This window comes from Buteo buteo, chromosome 10 (assembly GCF_964188355.1).
Source record: "Buteo buteo chromosome 10, bButBut1.hap1.1, whole genome shotgun sequence".
Lineage (NCBI taxonomy): Eukaryota > Metazoa > Chordata > Aves > Accipitriformes > Accipitridae > Buteo > Buteo buteo.
The window spans coordinates 7889631-7906996 of NC_134180.1; the positions used below are offsets into that span (position 1 = coordinate 7889631).

General features: G+C 41.1%; 1 protein-coding gene across 1 annotated transcript in view; it reads right to left on the bottom strand.

Moving 5' to 3' along the window:
• Positions 1-17366, bottom strand: part of DNM3 (dynamin 3) — a 190188-nt gene that overhangs the window by 151747 nt on the left and 21075 nt on the right. The window contains 3 exon segments of the mRNA XM_075038434.1: positions 15-113; positions 678-881; positions 3541-3690. Coding sequence (XP_074894535.1) covers positions 15-113; positions 678-881; positions 3541-3690 — 453 coding nt within the window.

The following is a 17366-nucleotide window of genomic DNA, read 5'->3' on the forward strand; positions in this document are numbered from 1 at the left end:
CTGAACATTCTCACCTCTACGAAGAGGGAGTAGTTTGTTCTCTAGAATTTCTCTTGCATCTGTCCCTTCATCCATCAGATCCAATTTTGTGATCACACCAATGGTCCTAAGGCCTGACCGGGGTGGAGGCAGGAGGAAAAAGATAGTGAAGAATCATTTATATTCACAAAGAACAATTACATCTTACAATTATACAATAACAAATATGTGATGTTCTCAAAGCTTGTATCACACAAAATCAGCTACAACTGCAAGTTATGGTATGTCTGGAAAAGAAGGGAGCATCATTGCCAGTGCTGAAATTTGTTCCTCAAATCTCTTCAACAAGGCTCAGCATTCCTATGATATGACTGTATAAAATTTATGATACAAGTATCCAGAAATCCCATGAGCACCATGGTCCATTTGCTAGGTACTACAAAAATTTCTAGATAGGCATTGCCCCACTTGCTTACAAGAGACAGTCACAAAATTTTAAAAATACATTTACAGCATCATTACCTGAATGATACTGAGCTAACAAACAGTTATTGCAATGTGGAAGCCTATATGAGAATGCATGTATACACACCTATATTATACATTATAAATAATATTTCACACAAGAGTTCATCCATTACTTCCAATTATGTTATTACACTTGAGAACAAAAAGTGGTTACATTCAGTCATCCTTACCTTGAGGGTCTACTTCCTTAGCTAACTTCAGTGCATCTGAGTTGGCCAGATCAGTGTTAGCTGGAGTCACAGCCAGTATCAGACAGTTTTCTCGAGAGATGAACTGCATTATCATGTCTCTGATCTGTTGCTCAATATCTGGAGGCTGATCCCCTACTGGCACTTTAGTGATTCCCGGCAAATCAATAAGAGTCAGGCTTAATACTATATGGAAAACACAGGATCATTAAACTGGTTAGCACACCAGACATGTTTAAAGACGTCTACACATCTACAGCTGCAAATTTCAGTCACATAAAACCCTACACAATTACCTTTATAGGTATATATTGTCAATGGTTCAAACAAAATGCCTGACAATCTGAAAAGTACAGTTGTTTCCCTGTTGGTCTTTCACCTCTGGATTTATTAGTACTATTTAATATTTTAAACATTACAACTGGCATAGGAGAATGATACTTATATTGAATATCCTTGAAGGCTCTTAGACAAAGGAAGCTTTCTGAGCTTTTTCTACCAACAGGAGCACAAGACAACAGACTGTTCCCATTGCATCTTTCAAATCAACCCAAAACAGGTTTTTGTTTTTGTTGTTTTTTTTAAATACAGTCCTTCTCTGACCATTGTGAGAGACTGAAAGGGTTAATGTCTCAAACATTGTGGCGAGGCACCTTCTGCATAACCAGGAACCCTGTAGAGAAGCTGAAGCCGCTCGGGAACAGGGCACAGAGGTCCGGCCACGCCAAGCCGGCGGCTCCACAGTTCCCTGTTCTGCTAGGCTGAATGGGGCAGCTCACCACATATGGCCAGAGGTCATGCAAAGTTTATTTGAGGAAGGGGCTCACGGCCCCTTCCTCACAGCCCGAGGGACCCTTCGCAACCACCCCCCCACCCCCCCAACAGCACCTGCACACAAGAGCGAGGGTTATATAAGTCCTTATGGGCGGCGTGCAGAAGACGAGGAGGGGTGTGAGAAAAGGCGGAAACTGGGCTATAAAGGACGCAGACATGAGGAGCCCCTCGTGTGCCTGCCCTCTGGAACTGGGCCTGTAGGCTGAGTGAAACCAGAACCGGTGAAATCTTTCTCTTTTCTTTCCTTCTCTCTGTCTGTCTCTCCTTTTCCATAATCCCTACACCTCATCCCTTTACACATAAAACCGTTGACCAAGTCTGAGACTAGGAGTGGATCCAGCTGCCTCAGACTCTCCTCTGAGAAGTAGTCTAGAAAGCAAGGGGGTCCATTCTGAACCTCGTGACTCAACGGGAGGGCTCTCCCTATTCCCCAACTTGACATACGTGGTTACCATGGGTTACATGGATTACTGAGGTAGTTTGATGCCAATTCCTGTCAAGAGAAACCACACCACCTGTTGTTACACCTTCCAAGTTCAGGCTGCTTCTGCCATAAATAAAATGTTTAACTGATCATTTGGAGTCATTTCACCTTAATTTAGCTCAAGGGAATTCCGAACTGACCACGCCCCCTCCCTGGTCTGTCCAGCACAGGTTGTGACAACCATGTTTTCAACAGTGTCTCCAATTAAGAAATTCCAAAAAAAGTCAATAGCTAGCCTAATTTACCTAGCAAAACTGTTCTTAAGCGGTTTTGCGGTATGTTGCTGGTTTGGTTTTTTGTTGTGCGTTTTTTTTTTTTTTACTCTGTAACTTCTTAAGTAAGAAACATGAAAAAAATTATGCATTAAGAAAACCTGTTTTGCTCTGGCATGATTTTCCCAGTACGGGCCACAATGCCAACTAGAAGCATCCTAGCTTGTTCAGTCAGTACTGGGGTAACAGGGTATCCTTTAGACAAATGAGAAAAATGCAATTCCTAGAAACGAAACGCCAGAAGTATATTTAGGGTCTGGCTAATACAGACAACAGTTGCTGAATTAAAAAACTGATCTTAATAAAAGAAATTAAGAGCATTAGGTGGGAAATTTTCACTTTCACCAGGAGTCAGCATGTTTAACAAACACGCTTTGAGGCAGGGCATTTAGTTCAACTCTTCTCCAGTTGGCTATATCACATCTGTATGGCAGAGAAGGGCTCAGGGATGTACATTTAGAGCCAAGGCTGCTCATGGTATACCAAATGGAGGTTCAGCATCTCTTTCATTACCACTCCTCTTATTTTAATCTTTCTGTCCTTTGATTCGCAATGAAGACATCAGATGAGGTGGTTAGAAAAATAAAGCGCTTCAGCCAAACATACCACTTTTCTCCTGTACCTGAGACAGATTCAATGCAAAACATTTTCTCTAGATTGCCTTCATTAAATTGGGCAGATGGTAACCAGAAGAACTAAGTTTGATCTGTACTGGGGGTCTACAACAGAAAGCAGCTTCAAACATCATTATTGTCTAAATATATTTTTAGTGGCAGCAAACAATAAACATCCAATAGGGCAGAGAGACATAATGACTTTCTAGATCACTGACGAGGGAATCCATGTGGTGGGTGGCCAAAAGAAGTTTTGCCACTAAGTCTCCCATCTCCTATTATTTATCTTCACTAGTGAGCTACTATCTAACAGTGTATGTACTGGAGGAGAGACTCGTTTCATCCTAATGCAGAGTGAGTATTTTTAAATCACGAGAATATTAAATGGGACGGAGAGTTTGCATTCTGCCCAGCTCTAGTGGCAACAGCTCTCCACTGTAGAATGGTTTCATAACACAGGAGAAGTTGAGGATTATTCGAGATACATATCCACTTTTGGTTCAACTCAGTCTCAGATGTTTTTTCATGCCAGAAGACTTCTGACTGAGCAATGAGAACACATACAAAAGGAGATAGATAGACAGACAGAGCTACATAATATGCTACATGACAGAAATCTGAAGTAGAATGATTTTACCTACCATGTGGAGAATATATTCTTAAATTGATAGGAATTGAAGAAATGCCTTTGTTCACTCCTGTTATTCTATCTGTTTCTACTTCAATTTCCTGACGAACTTCATCAAAATCAGTAAACTTCCTCCCTTTGCAGTGTAGAAATTCAGCATACTCTGTGAAAAAATATCAACAGCAACTCTGTATTTCACAGGGTTATAGATTTGGACACCCACTTTCAAGCACCTAGTATTCTTCAGATGTGTATGCACAAAAGCATGTCATCATGGATATCAGGAAAGCATTATATTCAAGCACATGCTGTAGATATGATTGCACAGATGAAAACCAGCCTACAACAAGAAAGGGTTAGTTAAAAAGTCAAGTTGACTGATATGATTTACTGCTTTTATCTTTAGCATGTCATCTTCTGGAACAACCTGAAAGATTCAAACAGATACCATTTACATTAGTAGAATAAGGAAAAGATTGCGAATCAGATTCTGATTTTTCAACTGATTACATTTGCCTGTAATACCTCACTAAACTGAAGAAATGTAATTCAAGTTCTGCATCATGACAGATTATTAGCTTCCCCCCCCCCCCCCCCAAACTAGCAGCCCATGTTATGCATTGTTTTGGGTTTGTGTGGCAGGGTTTTGGTAGTGGGGGAGGGGCTGTAGGGGTGGCTCCTGTGAGATGCTACTAGAAGCTGCCCTGGCTCCAGGTCAGACCCACATCTGGCCAAGGCTGAGCCCATCAGCAACAGTGGTAGCACCTCTGGGATAAAATATTTAAGAAGGGAAAACCTGCAGTAGGGGAGGAGATTGGAATGTGAGAGAAACCCCTCTGCAGGTACCAAGCTCAGTGAAGAAGGAGGGGGAGGAGGTGCACCGGAGGAGGTTGATGCCCCTGCAGCCCATGGTGAGACAGCAGGCTGTCCCCCTGCAGCCCATGAAGGTGAGCAGGGGAGCAGATGCCCACCTGCAGCCCATGGAGGAACCCATGCCGGAGCAGGGGGATGCCCCCAGAGATGGCCATGACTCCATGGGAAAGCCTGCGCTGGAGCACTCTGTACCTGAAGCAGTGCAGCCCGTGGGAAGGACCCACGCTGGAGCAGGGGAAGAGCGAGGAGTCCTCCCCTTGAAGAGGAAGGAGCGGCAGAGACAATGTGTGATGAACTGAACACAACCTCCATTCCCCGTCCCCCTGTGCCGCTGTGGGGGAGGCGGTGTGTCACTACTATTGTAATAATCACACTTTGGAGCAAACTAGCGAACCATCCTACAAGGGACCATCCACCTATGCTTTGTAGAATTTTGTTTATCCAATTCTTTTCAGCACTTTCTCGCAATTCTTTGGTCCCTTTTGCCACCTCCCTGATTTGGTCAATTTGTTTAAGATCTTCAGTCACATTGGGAATGTGGACACAACAATGTTCCTTATCCAATTTGAGATATCCACATAGTCCCTTTTCTTGGGACTACATCTTGTTTCTCTACAATTAAATTTTGACATTGACATCCAATTCGCAGTGCTTTTTCCACCCCTGTTATGTTTTTCAAAACTCACGTATGAGAGCAGTTGAACACTTGAGTACAATTCCATTCAGGGGCATATTCTCCATCCTTGGGATTCATGATAATCTCATCATACTGATTGCTAGTATTTATAAATTGTCCTGTCCATTCAAAACACCACGGACTAAGGTTCATATCTATCTTTTGACCATATGTCTCAGGCCGGTTATCTTCCATGGGGCTTCTCCAATTTGTTGGATCCTTGGGTGTTGGACAGTTAACCTTTGGAGTAGCTCAAACTCTCCTGTCCCTGGTCCTCCAGTTTATGCATAACAGGAAGATAAACCTGTCTCAATTGCTACCTGGAATATATGTCTTGTTCCATATGAGGTAGCAAGTTGCATTTACTTTTAAGCTTTTGCTTAAGTTTACCAGTGGCAGCTGTTTCAATGCAAGAATTCCCCATTCTCCTGTATTTTTGCTGGAATGTGGAATTGGTATCTGAAATTCATGAACTGCAGTATCCAGGCCCAAAGGTGTCCTTAATTGTAGATACCTGTTAAGAGAAGAGAGAACCTTCCCTAGAGAAACCACATACTCTTTAAGATACTGTCTCCCTATTAATTCTACAGATCCTGGCTCACGTAATCTCCAGGTGTATAATCTTTTTTTACCTCTCCTAAGGGGGGCCTTTTCTGAATTTTAGTATTATTCTTTAAACAAACTTCACATTTCTGTACAATCCTTTTAGCTACTAACAACATATTCCCACAGCATATTGTCTGGTTGCCTCAAGCAAAGCTTTGACTCCCATGTGTATACTTTTATGCATTCTTTCCATTAGCTCCTTCATTATCCTTCATTATAGGACAGGCAATGGTTCCACTTCTATTTCCTTCTCCAAAGTCACAAGAGCATACCCGGCCTTCTGTTCCCCTTTATTTACAAAGCTACTTCCGTCAGTGAATAGCTCCCAATCAGGATGTTGTAAAGGGGAGTCCTTTAAATCTAGACAGCTAGAATATATTTGCTCGATGGTCTGTAAACAATCATGTGTTATTCCTTCTTCTTCTCGAGAGGGCAACAATGACACTGGATTTAAAGTATTAGATATTTTCATTACGACATCCTCTTGTTCAAGCAATATTGCTTGATACTGTACTATCCTGCTTGGAGACAGCCAATGATGTCCTTTTTGTTCCAAAACAGCTATAACTGCATGTGGCACTGTGAGAGACTGAAAGAGTTACTGTCTCAAACACTGTGGTGAGGCAAGTTCTGCTTAAAAACAAACCCTGCACAGCAAGGAACCAAGGTGAAAAGCCCATCAGCTCAGACATCAGCAACAGGAGGGGGAGGGCATGCTGGAGGGTACGCAGCTCCCTGTTCTGATAAGCTGTTCTGATACAAAGATCAAACAACGGCCATGTCTGCAGGGAAGGAGAAGTTACTCCCCAAACGAGCCCCAAGCCCAAAGGCTCACCTGATGAGTTTGGGTGTCCACCCGAAGGAGGAGCAAGGATGATAAAAGGACACAAACTGAAGCCCCGGGTACGCAAGCCCACCGGGACTGGACCCCTCAGCTGACTGAACCAACGCTGGACCCAGGACCAGTGAAATCTTTCCCTCTCCCTTTTTCTCTCTCTGTCTTCTTCTCTCTTTCCTTTTCCTTTTCCACAGTCCCTACACCTCATCCATTTCAAGATATAAACCGTTGACCAAGTCTGAGACTAAAAGTAGATCCAGCTGCCCCTGGGCCCTTCTCTGAGGAGGAGTCTGGAAAGCAAGGGGTTCTGCTCTGAACCTCGTGACTCAACGGGAGGGATCTCCTTATTCCCTGAATTGATGTATATGGTTACACGGTTTACAGAAGTAGTCTTTTCCCAATTCCTGTTGTGAGAAACCCTGCCACCTACTACCACGCCTCCCCAGTTCTGTTTGCTTCTGTCATAAATAAAATCTTTAACTGATCATTTGGTGTCATTTCACCTTCATTTAGCCCGAGGGAATTTCAAATTAAACGCCCTGGTCTGTCCAGTCTGGGTCGTGACAGGCACATAACAATGGGACAGAGAATCACTGGTTTTGGTGCCTCCTGTATTAATATCACTGCTGAGGCTAACGCCCTCAAGCATCCCAGCCATCCAGAGCTTACACTATCCAGTCATTTCAAAAAGTAAGCTACCAGTCTTTTCCAGTCCCCAAAAGTTTGCACAAGCACTCCCATCACTTGATGTCCTCGCTCATGCACATAAAGCTCAAAAGGCTTTGTCAAACTGGGGAGGCCTAGCGCAGGGGCCCTTATAAGAGCAACCTTTACATCATCAAACCCTTTTTGACATTCTGGAGTGCATTCCAACACTTCTCCTGGTCCTTTAATAGCCTCACACAAAGGTTTAGCCATAAATCCAAAGTTAGGCATCCAAAGGCAACACCATCTAGCCATTCCAAGAAATCCTCTTAACTCTCTTTTTTATTTGAGTGGGGCAATCTGACAAATCACTTCCTTCCTCTCAATCCCCAGTTTTCCTTCTCCTTAAGAAATTTCAAAACCAAGATAGGTCACATTTTTCTGTGCAATCTGTGCCTTTTTCTGAGACACTCAATATCCAGCCAGCCCTAAAAAGTTCAATAAACTAATAGTTGCTTCTTTACACCCCTCAAAAGGTATTTGCCCCCAACAGGATGTCATTCACATATTGTAGCAAGGTAATTAATGAGTTCTTACCTTGCCATTGTTCCAATTCCTTCTCTAGTACATTACCAAAAATGGTGGGGCTATTCTTAAATCCTTGGGAAGTACTGTCCAACATAGCTGCATCTTGCGTCCCATTGTAGGACTCTCCCACTCAAAGGCAAACACTTTTTTGATTCTCTTCTTCCAGAGGAATACAGAAAAAGGCCTCTTTTAGGTCTAGAATGGCTTCGCTCCCTGTTTTAATTCCACTTTCACCAGTTCAGCTGATTTAGCTCTTCCAGGCCTCTCTGTTGCCCATGCTAAGGGGACCACCACATCCATAATTTTGGAGGAGATTTCAACTTGTTCATTCTACATGTCCTTGATTTCCATTGATTCCTGTAACATAAATGTGCGCTCTCCAGGCATTACTCTGAGGAATATGCACTTGAATTTTGTGGGGTTTTTGTTGGGTTTGGGGTTTTTTTCCCCAAAAGTTATCTGTGCTCCCAATTAATTTAGTAAATCTTGTCCCACAAGAGGTAATGGACATTTTGGCATATACAAAAATTCATGCCTAGTCTCTCGCTTTCCCACGGCACCAACCACCGACATAGAGAACTTATTCATAGGTTCGTTACAGCTATTTAACACAGAATAAGTTGCCCCTTTATGTACCAAAAATTTAACAATTTCATTTCCCAGCTTGACTGGAACCAGGGGCTTGGCTGGGGCTCAGTCCCTAGTCCCCGTCAATCAGAATCCCCTGTACCAATCATTAGTAAATCGGCCTCAGGGATAGGGGCAGAAGGGGGAGACCAAGTATGTTTCCCCCACCTCCCCGTTCCCTTCCACATACCTGTCCTCTCAGGAAACCCCTTCCCCTGGAGGATGTTTGTGTTTGAGTAAATGCTGCTGCTAAAACAGTAGCCTTTTGCTTCTGATCTTTTAGTTTCTTCTTTAATTTCTGCCCCCCCCAACTCTTTTCTGTTATTATACACCTTATAAGCAATCTCAATCAGTTGAGATATTGTCATTCATTAACATGTTTGAATCAAATACTGACAATTCGTATTTCTTTCTTGTTTCATAATCATTTCTTAAAGCAAAGAACATATCCACATATTGGATTTCATCTCACTTATCTTGCCTTCTAAAAAACAGCATTAGCTGTAAAATGGTATTATAATTCAAAGTTCCCATTTCCGGCCATTTTTCTTCATCATCTAATTTATACACTGGCCACCATTGAGTACAGTACTCTTTTAATTTTTTCCTTGTTAGGGGATCCCCACCAAACTTGTTCCAATGTTTCAAAATACAACCCAACAGTGAAGCTTTAATTATTCCCCTTTCCTCAGAGGAAGCTGAGTTTCCCATTTGTAAATATTCTCCAATATAACCTAATAAAACAATTTAAAACAACCAATAGTACCAAAAATACAAGCACACCGAACCAAACCCAACTCTCTACCTGCACCAGTCGTCACTGTACTAATGCAGGAGAGATAAAATACCTCCAACCAGCAGCTGCAATTAATTCACCAATTTGTACCTTAAACAGATACACTTTATAATATCAAAATAGCAACATCTCTACCCCAGTTCCAATCGATCACTTACCACCCACCAGGAAATTGCCCCAGAAAAAAATCCTCCGATGTGCACTGGAGTCCAGCTCACAACTCTGGCAGTAGCAAGCCTTGATTGAAATCCGGTTTTAAAGCCCCACCCGGGTTGCCAAAACTGTTACCTGATCAGAAAGTAACTCCCGAAACACACAAAGTATGTATAGAGAGGAAAGATTGCTTTATTCTACGCAGGGTGCAAGGTGGAAGATTTCCACGAATTGAGCACACCTACTGAGGTTTTCAGTCCATACTTAGACACTATAGTTAAAGCACCATGCCTATCTAATACATACGTTCCACCTAACTATTGCATATTCATTATTTTGAGCAAGCATGACGTTGTTCTCTTGAGCGATTATCCCAGAGTCGTCTGCACCTGCGGGGGTCTCTTGTGGTATTGGGTGGTCGTTTGGGGAATACCCCTACTCCTTTTGTCCTTTGATGGGCATTCGTCATCTGAGAACACCAGGGGCTTTGTTTCTCTCGCCAATCCCTAGTTTCTCAATGCGGAAGGAGGATGTATGTCCTTAATTAGCAAGTCTATGACTCTGAAATGTCCGTTATCTGGTGCCTTGACTATTATCCAAACACTCCTTAAGCATCCTCTATTATAAGCAGAATCTTAAACTAGATAAGCTTCACCTTTAGTACACTAAACTGTCGTTGAATAGCAAGCGTATCACACTTCTCATGTTTTAGTTTTGTTTTTTTTTCTTTAAGCTATCCCCACCTTCTCATTTGTTAATCAGTCTTTCGAAGGCTTGAGGCAACAGTTAGAGAAAACCGGGAGTGGAGTTGAGCCGGGAAGGAGAGTGGGACAGAGGAAAAGGGCTCTAAGATTTTATTTTATTTCTCATTATCCTTGTTTTGATTTGGTTGGTAACCAATTTTGTTTCTTCCCCAAGTTGAGCCTGTCTTTTGCCCGTGACCATAAGTGGTAAGTGATCCCTCCCTGTCCTTGTCTCAACCCACGAGAGTGTTTCTTTATATTTTCTCCTCCCTATCCCACCGTGGGTGGGGGAGAGGAAGAAGCTGCTTCGCAGTGCTTTGTTGCCGACTGGGCTTAAACCACAACACACATGATTTTAACAAAGGAGTTCTGTACATTTTCAAAAGTTCATAATGAAAGTAAGATCACTTGAAAACACGGTAATGTTTTTAACACAACTCCTCATTTCCTAAAAACTTCTTGTAGTCTAGATCCAAACCATGCTTAAGAAGTTTGTAAAAACTTTTATAGATACAGCTGTGATTTTGCTGAAGTGGGAGAACACAATTAATTCCTAAGTCTTCAATATCATACAACTTGCCCTCTTACCTCAAAAGGGCATCAACTGGTAATCAGGGATAGATACAGCCTAATTTGTTAGACTCAAACTTGACACTAGGTCCCTGGTTTGACACTTGAATCCAAATACTGATACTAATTATTGTAACCTTCTGGATTTACTGCCCTAGAGGTGCATAACCAAAAGCACATCTCAGGATTTTAAAATTGGGGTTTCTTCCTTCAAAAGAGAACACACAAGTTTATGTCATACAGCAAGGCTGTAATCAGAAATAATAACATAAATGGTCACCACAGACACAAGCTCACATCCTGTCCCCACAGGGTCTAAGCAGTAGGACTGGAGAAAGGCTGAACAAAGTCGTGTATGTTCCAGTTCACTTCATCCTGCAATCAAGGCCTGATCTCAAAGTTCCACTTAGATGTTTCTTCCCCAGGAAAATGCTTCTTGGTAAAAAGCCCTCAAACACCAGGGCAAAGAGCTTGCTTGGTACTCAAAGAAAGAACAGCAGCTCAGGAGACCTGATCTGAAAATATAGATTAATAGAGGGCCTTATGCATCGGTACTGAAGTCTGTTTCCCAAAAGTCACTTTATTACTATTGCTGACAGAGCTGTTATAAAAAAAATTTAAAAATAGTTGAAACCGTAACAACAGTTAGAGCAAATTGACAGCCAACAAAGGAGAGAGAGGAAGGGAAAACAACAAATATCGACTTCTCTGTGCTACAATACCATCATCCCTCCAGATTCAAAGTGCAAGGGACAGGGAAACCCTCCCTTGTTAAGACAAAAATAATACATATCTTATTTTAAAAACAAGAGAGAACCTAACAAAAGCCTCCATCTCACTTTTGACAACTTAAGATTTCCAGAATATCTTGTATTCCTTTTTAGCTCTAGAAGCAAAATGACAATGAATGGGGTTTTTGTATGTTTCATGGTCAACTATTAATTAAAAAAACCCAAGGAATATTAAAATATTTCAAAGTGAAATATATTATGATGCACAAAATAAAATACCTCAGTTGCTCAAGCAATGCTCTACCATTTGAGCATTCACATTTGTAACATTTGCCATTTCAAAGTTGGAAAATAGCTACCTACTGAAAAAAAAGAGCTGACAAGTGGTTTTAATTTTGTTCCCAGTTCTTCATGCACTGCTCCTGGCATAAAATAAAATGTATTCTTCTCAGTTACCTTTTTTTTCCCCAGTGGTTCATCAGATTTTCTCAGAAACATATTTCAAAATTAAATAATTAATACTTGGTGCCCAGCTGTAATCAGTTGACTGACTCAGCTGATAATCAAGGAAGCTTTTCTCTTCATTTCACTTAACACTCAGTAACAGAAAGAGTCTCTGTCTGACATGGCTTCAAGGTAATTCAAATGAAAATGTTTGCTACTTTTTAGCTATGTTAATATTTATCAAGAGCTCATTCCTCCTGGTGACATCTGCGGTCCCACTAGTTCTGAAGGAATAGACTTTACAACGGTTCATAACCTGTGGTGCCACGCGCAGCCTACGGAATAAGAATCCAAATGAACAAGCAGCACCTTGTCCTGCTCCTCTCGCCTGTCCTTGGCAATCATCAAATTCTGACTCAGTTAACACTGTAACCAGAGACATAAAACTAATGAAACAATTTAACGTTTTCTCCATGAATATCACCTCTAATCTTCTCAAAACTAATAATGCAAGCTATGCGTTATTTGGTAATATATATCATCAGTAAACTATTTTTATTAGTTACTAGTATCTCTAGATAGAATTAACTGTAGATGTTCTTCTCTATACTTCTATCAGTAAAATTAAATCCCTCTCTGTTGCTTAACAGCTTTCGCCCAAAGTGAGAACAATTAGAGGAAAACTCTTTGCAGAGAAAGTCAGTAAGTCTCTGCTTCCTTGCTCTGCTGAAATATTTTTCTAGCCCAAAGGAGGCCAGTCATTTACATGGTAGGAATACATTTATTATCTAGGTAAGTGATAATATCTTCACAGAACAGAAGTTTCCTCATTTCTGTTCATCTAGCCATGAGCCATGGCTAAATTAAGGGGGGAAAAAAAAAGAAAAAAAGGTAATTTTTGCTGGAGGGACTTGGATAGCAGGTACCCATAACAGACTGACGGCGAGACAAATCACAGATTTACCCCTAATTTTGCAAGCCAGCAATAAAGCACAGCTAAGTTCTACTGTAAGTCACTCCTCACACAGGCATTAAAACTGTGTGTGACTTAGCACTGATCTATTTGGCATTTTGGGTCTGCAGCTGTTTTGTAAAGATACAGTCTTCCCCCCCACGCCTTTTTTTTTATTTTCCCTAAAAAACTCCAAACAGCAGTAGCCATGTGATTACAGGAGATTTGGGGTGAAAAGTTATTCAACATCCTGCTTTTAGATTTTATTTGTATCTTAAACAAGAAAGCTACACATACTTGAAAGTACAGCATCATGGGTCTCTTAGATAAGTCCCACAAGAATTGGCAAACTTGAAAACTATTCATTTCTTGGTATTCATTCTTGCCTTTCACGTAGCATTTAAAGGGCTGCAGGCAGGTATTTGAGGATCTTTGAGGATCCTAAATATTATTTAGTATTTATTTTCCACAGGGCAAATGTGACAACACGAGCAGGTAATCCAACATGCCTCAGTTCACATGGTCTTGATGCCAGCCGCAATGCCAAACAGCTAGCAGCTTTGGGAAGTTCAGCAGCAGGGCCGCTGCAGGGACGTCCCCCGGCGTGACGCTCGCTGCTACCAAGTGGGCACCTTCTGTCCCAGTGGCATGCCAACCTTGCTTCCCTCTTCCTCCTTTAGCTCCTGCTACACCGAAGCCATATGGAGGGCAGGTGGGTCACACATGTGATGTTTGTAAACCCCTTCCCACAAGGCTTTAATGATCCCTGAGCCCCAGGCCTGGGAGTCATAGTTTGCCTTGCAAAGAAAAAATCGCGTGGGTAAAAACTCATGTGGGTCGACATTCCCATGGAGGAGGAAACGCTCATGGCGGGGGAGGAAACTAGCGTGGGAAAAACACTCACATGAAGGGAAAAATCACGTGGAGGAAAAACTCGCGATGGGGAATGCGGGAAACTCACGTAGGGGATAAACTCACGTGGGTGGGAATTGCAGTGGGAGAGAAATCACAGAGGGGGAAATTCATGTGGGAAAAACACTCATGTGAGGGAAAAAATAATGTGGAGGAAAAAAACTCACGATGGGAGTGGGGGGGAAACTCGTAGGGGGGAAGGGAGAATGCAAAAAAACGCAGGGAGGGGGGGAGGGAAACGCTTGCGCTTGAACATTCATCCCTATGGGGTGGGGGGGAGGAGGGGCCCGAGGTGGGCAATTGACAGACAGGGGCTACACCCAGGATAATCCACAGCAGGTAACTCACTTGGGATAACCTGCCACAGATAATCCACTCTGGATAACTGACCCACACTGGATAATCCCCACCAGATAAGCCCCAGCAATGGGTGGGGGTTTTTTGCTTTTCCATAGTATAAAGATTAGGGGTTTTTGCTTTTTCTAAAATTTTCAATTTGGGGTTTTTTCAGCACTTTTCCACAACAACAACAAAAAAAAATATTTTTGGTTTCGTGCATGAAAATGGGGGTTTCGCTTTCCAGCTGCACAAATGCAGGCAGACTTGACTTTCCTGGGAACCTCAAATTGTTTGGGTTTTTTTCCCTATTGCAGACCCAGAATCAGGGGTTTGGGGGTATTTTTGTGCCATCGTGGGGGCTCCTGCTCTGTGTGCATGGCCCCACAGAGGAAAGTCCCTGTCTGGGGGAAATTGGCCCCAAACTGGGATGGGAAAAGGGGGAAAAGGGTGAAGGGACAGCTTTTGAAAGTACTTTTATATCTGCAAGCAGGGCAGGGATGTTGAGTTTTTAAAGCCTTTCTTTAAATAGGGTTTCTTTGCATTTTAAAAACCTTATATATCATAGATATTTGCACTTATGTATCTATTTACACATAGATATATTTAGGGAATATGTATGGTTTACCTGTATTATCTATTTCCACTTATAATATAGAATATCTGTTTAGACTTCTCATCTCTATTTACACTTTTCTATATTTACACTTATTGCATAGAATGATGCCTTTAGCCAGACTGCACATGCTTTAATGCAATCTTCAGTTTTCATACCCAGAAGAATACTAGGAAAACATTTTATTTACATTTTTGTGGGAATGGACACAAAGCCAGACAAGAGAAAGTGATCCTGCCTAATGCCTAGTTTTCAGACATGTATTTTTCTGTATAAGGCTGAAGTTAAGAGAAAGAACAATTAGATAAAAAATTAAAACATTGTCTTTGCATGTAGAATACTTTACGTAGAATGAAAAAGCTACCACAGCAGATTTCTCCTTGGTGCATCCAACCACAAGTGTCATGGTAAGTGATTATTTATTTCTTCAATTTTTATTAAATTATACAAATCATACAAACAAGTGTTCTGGGATAACATATTTGAAAATGCTTCTCATTTTTCCTGTGAGTTATTTCTCTCTCTGCTTTTATGATTCAATCTAGCACAATGTTATATTGTTATTAACAGTAAATAGCCATTGTTGTTGTCAAACCATTTAAATTACATACACACTTGAGGTATTTCATAAATCTGTCTCTAAAAGAAACATGCAAGATAATTTAAAAACCCTTACTGTACCCAAGACAAGACACCTACAAAACCTTTATTTAAAAGCCTGCTGCCCTTTAATAAAAAAATAGATATGATGGGTTTTTTGCCCTTAATGAATTTGTGTCATCTGCTATTCACCTCAAGTACTTTGCAGATGGTTAGTTAATAACTAATTACAGATTTCTTTTTCCTAAAAGTGAACTTTGATTTTTCTGTCACTTTTCTTTATTATCTTTTTGTCCTTGAAGACCTCTAAATGCCTTCCTGCTGATGAAGTCTCTAAGATCTTTTGTGTTAGCTGAAATAACTAATCTAAATTATTTTTATAGATTTCTCATTTTCTGTTAGAGGATTGTTTTTGCCACCAGATGGCAATAAAAGATGGGTATGTTTGAGGAGTAGTCTCACAACAGAAGATACTTGCATTAAAGCTCAGCAACTTCAATAGAAGAGAACATCTGCAAGACTTCAGAAAAAAATCAGAATGTCTTTTGAACCTCATGCTGATTTACTTTCCACTTAGTGTTCTAATTCACAGAACTGAAACAAATGTGGATATTGTATATATGACTCACTCATCTGAAAATGTCCACCTCATAATGATTTTCAAAATCTGTTAATCTGCTACTTCTTTAGCAGAGACCAAAGCGAGACCATGAAGAAAATCTGAAATTCCTCCAAACACAGTCATCAAAATGAGGAAAATAACCCTCCTAGAGCCAAGATATTTTAACATGTAAATAACAAAAACCAGGATTTATATAGCAGGCGATGTATTTTTAACAGAAGACCTACAACAAAGGCTTCACCCAAAAGCTAAGTACATTTTTTTGTTGTCACTGCTGTTTAAAAAACATACTATCCAGTCTCAAGAAATCTAGATAATTATTTCACTTCCACAGGCAGGAGAAAGCACAGCAAGAGGAAGAACAGATTGCCTAAGGTTATACATCAGGTGTGGCAACAGGGAAAAAAAAAAAGAAAAAAAGAAAAAAAAGGAAAAAAAACCACCTCTCAAGACCCTCTCAGGCATTTCAAGTCATTACCTTCCCAAAGCTTACTCAGCAGCACCATTTAAAAGTATCTATTAACTCCTATAAAACACATTTAATCTTACTGATCCATTAGATCAAAGAATCACAAAGCTAGGAAGCATACTGAAAGTTGTGAAACAAAAATTTGGAATGTTTAAGAAATAGGCTTTAACAAATAAATAATAAATAAACTAGGAGAATACATAATGCATTCCTCCTCCTGAAAAGGAATCATGAGTAAGAAAGCGAGAGACTAGCACTCTCCACTCATTGTTAACTGCTGAAATACCACAACAGTTCCGCATTTAAAACAAATGCTGTCTGGTGAGAAAGAACGAGCTCCCTGTATCTTACACAGTAGTCAAATACTCAAAGAACCAGCATGTCTTTTGCCTGAATTTAGACATCAGACTCTCAGAAAATAAACAGCCTTCACATCCAACTTCTCACCCAGGAAAAGAGCAGGTGCAATTCCTCCCACATACATCCTCTGAAAGGCTAAACTAATTTATCACAGCTGTCTTGCCTGCCTTGTAAAACCTGAAGTTCACCATCAGACAGCCTCCCAGCGAACAGCACCCTGTCCACACCTGTGCCTTCTAAAAACTCACTGAATTGCATCTTCCCAGATGGGACTATTTTCTCCAAAAACATTCTCTACTCTGAGGTCCTTCAGAGACTAGCAACAACAAAAGCACGAGAGTCTTGTTAGACGTGACACTAGATATTCCCAAGGCTGGGGAATTGCCCAGGGCCAAATGCAGTGACCAGAGAGAAGAGTATCAAGCTGCACTTAGATTACTTAGCATGCTTGATGTCAGATGGGAACTTTTTTTCAGTTGTGACTTCTGGGTGGGAAACAAAGCTACTTTACCAGAATTTAGGCCTGTTTATTGCAGAACAAAGACTGCATGCTTATTTGGTTCTATTCTCTCTTCCAGCAAGACATCATATATGCCATTTTTCTTCAGGAGAAGAGGACCCACTGAACCAAAAACATGAGATGAAAAATAAAAATGAAAAATTGTGACCTACAAGACTGCCA